The sequence below is a fragment of the Pundamilia nyererei genome, unplaced genomic scaffold (genome assembly GCF_000239375.1).
Source record: "Pundamilia nyererei isolate P.nyererei 1_Seehausen unplaced genomic scaffold, PunNye1.0 scaffold00125, whole genome shotgun sequence".
Taxonomy (NCBI): Eukaryota; Metazoa; Chordata; class Actinopteri; order Cichliformes; family Cichlidae; genus Pundamilia; species Pundamilia nyererei.
The window spans coordinates 829122-835794 of NW_005187526.1; the positions used below are offsets into that span (position 1 = coordinate 829122).

Below are 6673 nucleotides of genomic sequence, written 5' to 3' on the forward strand. Positions count from 1 at the left end.
GCCTTGCACAAATTTGTGGAATTAGAAGCTTGCAGTTTCTTTCTTCCTTTTTAAGGAAAAGGAAGTATTTTGTTTTTCTTATTAATCCTTAGTTCCAGATAGTTGTAGTCAAATTCCCCTGGAAAAGGACAATAAAACAGCAGTGGAAATTTTTTAGAATAGCTGTCGTCTTTTGTGAGAAAGTCAAAAAAGGGGAGGGCACACCGATGCACAAAAAAGGAAACGCACACGCTTACACCTGTGCAAACAATTTCAGCCTGGGCCAGTTCCTTGTTTTGATAATCATGACACTGTGTTAATAATGACATTTCCGAGTGACTGCTCACAGAGCTGGTGTGTCCACTCCCTTGGCCTCGGCTCAAAGGTGGAAAACAGCCTCGCCAATATGTACCTCCTTATCAAACAGGAAGTGATGCTTTCCCACGATCTGGATCATTGAATGCACACAAACACACACACACACGCATTGACTCACACAAGGAGAGGAAGGCCGCAGGTACAGGAACTCCGTTCCATTCGACTCTGTTGGAAAATGACAGAAAGATATAGGAGCTCACAAGTCCCTGTCCTGCTGCTGCACTCTTGTCTCACTCGAAACAGGGATTGTTTGGAAAATCCTGCAGTGCTAATGTCAGAGCAGTGCAGAATGTGCTAGCTAACAGCGAGACAGTGGGAACTGTGAGTCAACATATGGCTGCAGCAAAGTATAATAAGAGCGCGGATGAATAATGTATCTGGGGACGGCAGCAGTCTGGGGCTGCTGACTAACACAGAGTCAGACGTAGAGATCATGTAGCTGTAACAGAAATCTCCTGTCCTATGTCCCCGCTGTATTACTGTACCACTGCACCTGTGATGGTCTTTCTGGACCATCGTTTAATAAGGCTTACAGTAAATGCGAAGCATGTTCTGTTTGTGTAAAGAAGCATCAGTGTATGACTGACTGGCTGCTGAATTAATGCCATATGTCACTGCCAGGATATAGTGCAGTTACATTTTACAAATGCAATTTCCCTCTAAATGTTAAACCTCTGTTTTCTGTAAATATAAAACACATGACATGAGATTTGAATGAAGCAGTTGAGCCAATGTCAGCATGAGAATCGCCAGGTGGACTGCTGTGAAAATAAAGCACGGTCAGCTGGTGAGTGTGTCAAGGTGTGGGCTAGGTTTTTTTTTTTTTGCCACACAATCCTTAAATTCGGTAGCATGTCCTACAAAAAATAAATAAAATAAAATCCTAGTGAGACAGCTGAAGCTTTTTGTTTGAGCTCTCAGGCCTCTTCCATGAGAACCAGAGAATAATCTTTAATCATATCAGGAAGGTCTAACTGTCAAGCTGGCCACCTGTGCTTTAACACATTTTTTCATTTTCTTTCCTTTTTTTCTCCCACCCCTCCTTTTATCACTCATACACAGACAGGCACACAGTCGCTCACATTTCACATCACAAGGACAGGACCCGTCAAGGGCAGTGATGCCAGGTTCCCTTGGTGTGGACTATAAACACACACAGGTGGCCTGTGTGGCCATGCTGGAGTAGGATGTCTGCAAGGTGTGCTGCAGGGCCCTCAGGGCCACCTCTGTCGCTGGGGTTGTTGGTGTCAAACGGCTGCTTTAACCTGCGTTTGGCAGGTTAACGTGGGGACAACCAAACAAGGGCCGGTGTGTCTGCAAGAAAAACCCAAGGCTCCGCACAAAAGAAGGCGGAAAGGAAAGATACTCCAGTGGAGCCAAAAGCTGTGAGTGAGATAGGTGTGGAAAAAGATACCCAGTGAATCAAAATAAGAGCTTTTTTTTGAGCGGGCTCATAAATCACTAACTACAGTATGTGATTTTACTAATTTTAGAAAAAATGTAACTGTTCAAATATGGAGATGTATCTGGTAAATGCTCCCGTAAACCCAATGAGGCCTTGAGTTTCTTTCAGCCAAGAGTGTGAGTATAATTTTCATCTATACTGAATCCCATAATAATCAGCATCTCACCAGGCATTTCTTTTCTTCATTTGTTTCTCATTAAAGCAATAACACCATTTTTCTTTACTGACTTTCTTTCCAGTAACTTTACGCTCTCTTTCCGATTTTGTTTTAAATCCATCTACACTGTAAGGGAAGATGAGAAACATTATTTGCTGAACATCGTTGGCATCGTGTGTGGAAGTCTGAGCTGTAGATGCTGTAAATTACTGGCCTTCATTCTTCATTCACCTTCTGTTGCACCATGCTTTCTGCTGAAATTCACGTGGTGATCGTACTTCCTGCTCTGCAACATTTCTTCTCTATTTTTCTTTTACTGAGCCTCTTTAACGGGAACATGTTACATCACGAATTGCCAACTGCAATAATGTGTTTTGATATCTCACTAAAGAGATAGTATTATTTCTGCACGAAGGAGTGACATATATCCGACTTCTCGGCTGTCACTTGTGTTTGAGTGATCCTGCTGTTGTTGCAGCCGTGTGTGTGCGGCTGAATTAATAAAGGCTCAGAAAACAAAAGGCTTAAACCCTAAATCCTGTAAAGCAGGTTTAAGGACTAACAGTATGAGAAGTCTGCAACATACTAACTTTACCCTCCCTTTATTTTCCAGGGAACTAAATGAATAAATTACACTGCACCTCTCTCCTTCTCAGCACTTCAGGTGCCAGTGAAATAAACCGCAATGCGCCCCCTGAGACAACACTCGAGACGACACAATTCTTCCTGGAAACTTTTAATTGTTTTGACAACTCCTCATAAGCCAGTGAAGGTCAAGTCCAACAGTGCAGCTGACAGTAATGTACAAGTGCCCTCTCACACTGGCAGGAGGGTGGTGAGGTAAATTCGGTGTTCAATGTCATGAAAAATAAAGATTCTTGTTTTCTTCTCTCCACTTTTATATTAATAATGACTGGATAACTCTCCAGACTTTTCACGTCAGACGTCTCCGTTCCAAAGAACAACAACAGCAACAAAAAAAAAGAGAGTCTGTTAATGTTCACATTTGTAACCAATTTATAACCAAAGTTTAATGATTTCTTGGCGTCAATCATTAACTTCTCAAGGAGAGGCTCTGATTGCACAAATCTGAGAGACATTGTGTTGCAGTGATTTTTTTTTACATCGTAAACACTGTAAGAAGTGCTGTAGTTAATATGATCACTTTTTAACAAGAGTGCAATGTAACAGAATCAAATTAAGCCCCCCTCTCTTTTTCTTTTCTTTCTTTCTTTTTTTTATAGATCAAACAGCAGGCCCACCCATCTCTCTGAGTGGGTCAAAGCTGTCAAAGTAAATGTGTACAAAAAAAAAAAAGATTCAAGAGAAAGCTGAGCAGGTCAAATAATCAAAGAACTCGTGTTTGAACTCCACCACATATCTACACAGGCAGGGCTGCTTCAGTGCACATTCAATATCTCTGCAATGAGCCTGACATGCTACATATTAAACTAGTCCAAAGAACACTGCAAAGAGTTAACAGATATCATCATCATGTGAGGACATTATTGGCAGAGCAAAACCACGTTCATTCACTAAAGTGTAAACACAATATTTACATAATGACAGGAAAAAAAAGGTTTTAATAAAAATATCTTATAATTACAATAGTCTATTTTAAGCATATAAGTCTTCCTTTCACATACTTTTATAGAACATTTGCGTCTCTATATTTACAATCGTATTTGTCTCGAATCGGAATTGTTCTTCTTTACAATATCAAACATTTTAAGAAACCAGGGATGGCAATCCCTGTTCAACACAAATCATCTATTTTAAACAATAGATGTCCAAAAAAAAAAACATGTACAAGGATTTTTCGCAGTTTAGTAAAGCTTTAAACTGGAGTCATTTTTAGTTACTCTTTAAGCACAATTCACAAACAGTTTTCATAGCTGTTGATAGATGGGTTTCCAACAACAACAACAACAACAACAACAAAAAAACTTGTCAGCATGGGGATCCCATATTTTCACTCTTTTTGGGGGGGAAAAAAGTGACAAGAAGTGAGAGCAACTTAAGCAGGAGGAAGGATGGGGAGATGTCTACACACTGAGTCCTTGTTCAATGGAACAAAAAAAAAACTGATATGAATAGTGATTTTATTTGGGTTTAATTCCTCCCAGCGGTTTTGAAATCCCCTTGTGATTGTGCCTCCAGTTGGGTGTGAGTCCCTGGCGAAGCTTTGCTGGCTTTGGAGCGGCTCTGTGCAGCCTGCACACCTGTGGAGGGGATGAATAGAGGCGAGGGGGGGGGTGAGCTGCAAAGCTCCAGACTGACTGGCGCCACCGACAAAACAGAGGCCATGCTTGATCAACAACCCAAAACAAACCAGGTCAAACAACAACCACACAGCACCTTGGGCTGTTCAGCAAGGCTGGTGAGGACCAGCCGGGACTCTCTAGAAGGCTGTGGAGTGTTTTGCTGTAGCACACACCACCTACATTCTCTTAGTCCTGTCCAGGTGTGTTTGAATTCAGTGTTGTAAATCTGGTTTAAAAGCCAGGAACTGAGCAGAGTGTATATGACACTGAGCCAGAGAGAGGGGGGAGGAAAGAAAGTGTGTGTTTGTGCATGTGTGTAAGAATGAAAGAGAGGGCAAGCTGAGGTTTTAACCCTCTCTTCTTCTGAGATTGCTACACCAGTGACAGTTATTGCGCAAAGCACAGCTGCATCTGAGACTGGTGCCAATTTCATGTTCCTCAATTATTATTTTCCCTGACATCTACTGGCCTCCCCAGAGCACTCTAGAGATTGTCAATCTACACCACAGTATTCAAATTACTGAGGATGTCTCACTAACCACCAAATACGGTTGCATTTTTTATGTTTATAAAAAATAAATGCATAAAAAATTAATAATGTTCACAAATATTTAAAATAACATAGCAATAATATTTTACACCCACTTACCAATGCAGTGCTCAAGTCTCAGCGACATAAAATCGAGTCCTCCGGCTTTTTGACTATAGACGTCCTCTACAGAAAGATAAAGAAGAGAAACAACACGTGAAACGATGTCGCGCTTTGGATGACAAAACTAAATAAAGGCAAGGCCCTAAGCCCTGAAAATAATAATAATAAATGGCATACAGCAGAGCGGCAGAAAATTAGCCGGCTATATCTCCCATAATAAATTCTCTTATAGGCTATTGAATAACAAATTGCCCTTATTGTGCGCAGTGGAGTGGGCTGCGGGCTGAGGTACTTCACCAATCCTGGAATAAGGTGGGCCTCTGACACACACTGCCATTATCATGCAAATCATACGGCCCGCAATCAAGTGCGCAATCTAACCCACGTCAAATGCGATTTTTACGCATGATTTTTCAAGCCTCTGATAAGTGCTGTATGACATTCTGATTTTTTTTTCTGTCCTTTTTCACTAACACTGCAAGGACAATGACACATAACGAGTATGACGTGCTTTGTCTGAGTCTGAGTGGCGAACGGCAGTCTGGCACCGGGAGGTAAACTGGGGTCCCCCCCCCCCCCACCTCCTCCTCCCCGGTCAGTCCCGGTGAAAACGGGGCGAACCGAGAGGCTCCCCCTGACTCCAGCTTACCTGGTGCTGATCAGTGTTGAGCACCGTCAGTGGTGTCCTGCTGGGGTTCGAGGCTCGAGGAGGGCAGGTCCCGGTCAACTGAGGCTGTTGTTTAAGGAGAGAAGGGTGCGTCTCCAGGGCCAGCTGCAGGTCCAGAATGTAGTCTATGACATGCTGGAGGATCTCCACTTTGCTGACTTTCTTATCCTGCGGAATGGTGGGCACCAGGCGCTTCAGCCGGCTGTAGCAGTCGTTCATGTCGTACTGCAGGCAGAACAGGTCCTCTTCTTCCATCCTGCACCGGGCGATGTTGAGGCTCTGCTTCGACAGATAGTGCAGGGAGAGCTGGCTGCCGCTGGAGGAGGAGTCCTGGGGGCGGACTGGAGTAACAGCCTTCATCTTAGATAACCGACGGCTCAGAGAGAAGCAACGACAAATCGAGCAATTACACTACTGGTGTCGAGAGGTATTTTAAGATTATAGCACGTCGCTGTTAACACAGAAAAAAACTAATACGGCCGCAAATTAGAGAGAGAATAAGATAACGAAAAGGTGGAATTGTAGCCTGTCAACACATCCCGTTGAGCTTCGTAGTTCCTCCTACTTCAGCAGGCTCGATGTGAAAGGAATGAATAGATTTCCTACATTTATAGAGGAGAGGGGAGGCGCCTATCCAGCCGGCTGACAGATCAGGGAGAGAAGCTGGTCAATCACCAGCAGTCCGCTGCCCACCGACCCGACAACGGAGCCGAGAAAAAGGCGTGTCTCATTCTCTGTGCGCTGCGGTGGGCTGTCTATCGGTTGGAGGAGTGTGTGTGTGTGTGTGCACGCGTGACTGACTGAGAGAGAGAAAAAGAGTGGCGATCGAAAGCAATGAATTACAGCGACGGTATACTGCCGCCGTCCAAAGGCAAAAGTCTCAATTTGTCTTTTCGACCAGCGGTACAAGGGGTCTGTCTTAAAGGAGCAAATATGGGATCGATCCTGACAGAGGTGATGGTATATATGCACAATTCACCAGGCTGATTAGCGCTGGATTGCATCTTTAGTGTCGTAGTCATTGATGCGTAATTACGCACAGCCTCGCTGGTATTGATCTCTCCGGTGACGGATGATCCCGAGCCAATCTACCTGCACATAAAAAAACAAA

General features: G+C 43.5%; 1 protein-coding gene across 1 annotated transcript; it reads right to left on the bottom strand.

Annotated features, from left to right (window-relative positions):
* Positions 1 to 2702: 2702 nt before the first annotated feature.
* id4 (inhibitor of DNA binding 4) lies at positions 2703 to 6285 on the bottom strand. The gene is made up of 3 exons (XM_005742935.1): positions 5545 to 6285; positions 4893 to 4958; positions 2703 to 4201 (listed from the first exon to the last, which is right to left on the bottom strand). The coding sequence occupies exons 1-2, from the start codon at positions 5920 to 5922 to the stop codon at positions 4911 to 4913; spliced, it is 426 nt and encodes a 141-aa protein (XP_005742992.1). The 5' UTR covers positions 5923 to 6285; the 3' UTR covers positions 2703 to 4201; positions 4893 to 4910.
* Between the last annotated feature and the right edge of the window lie 388 nt (positions 6286 to 6673).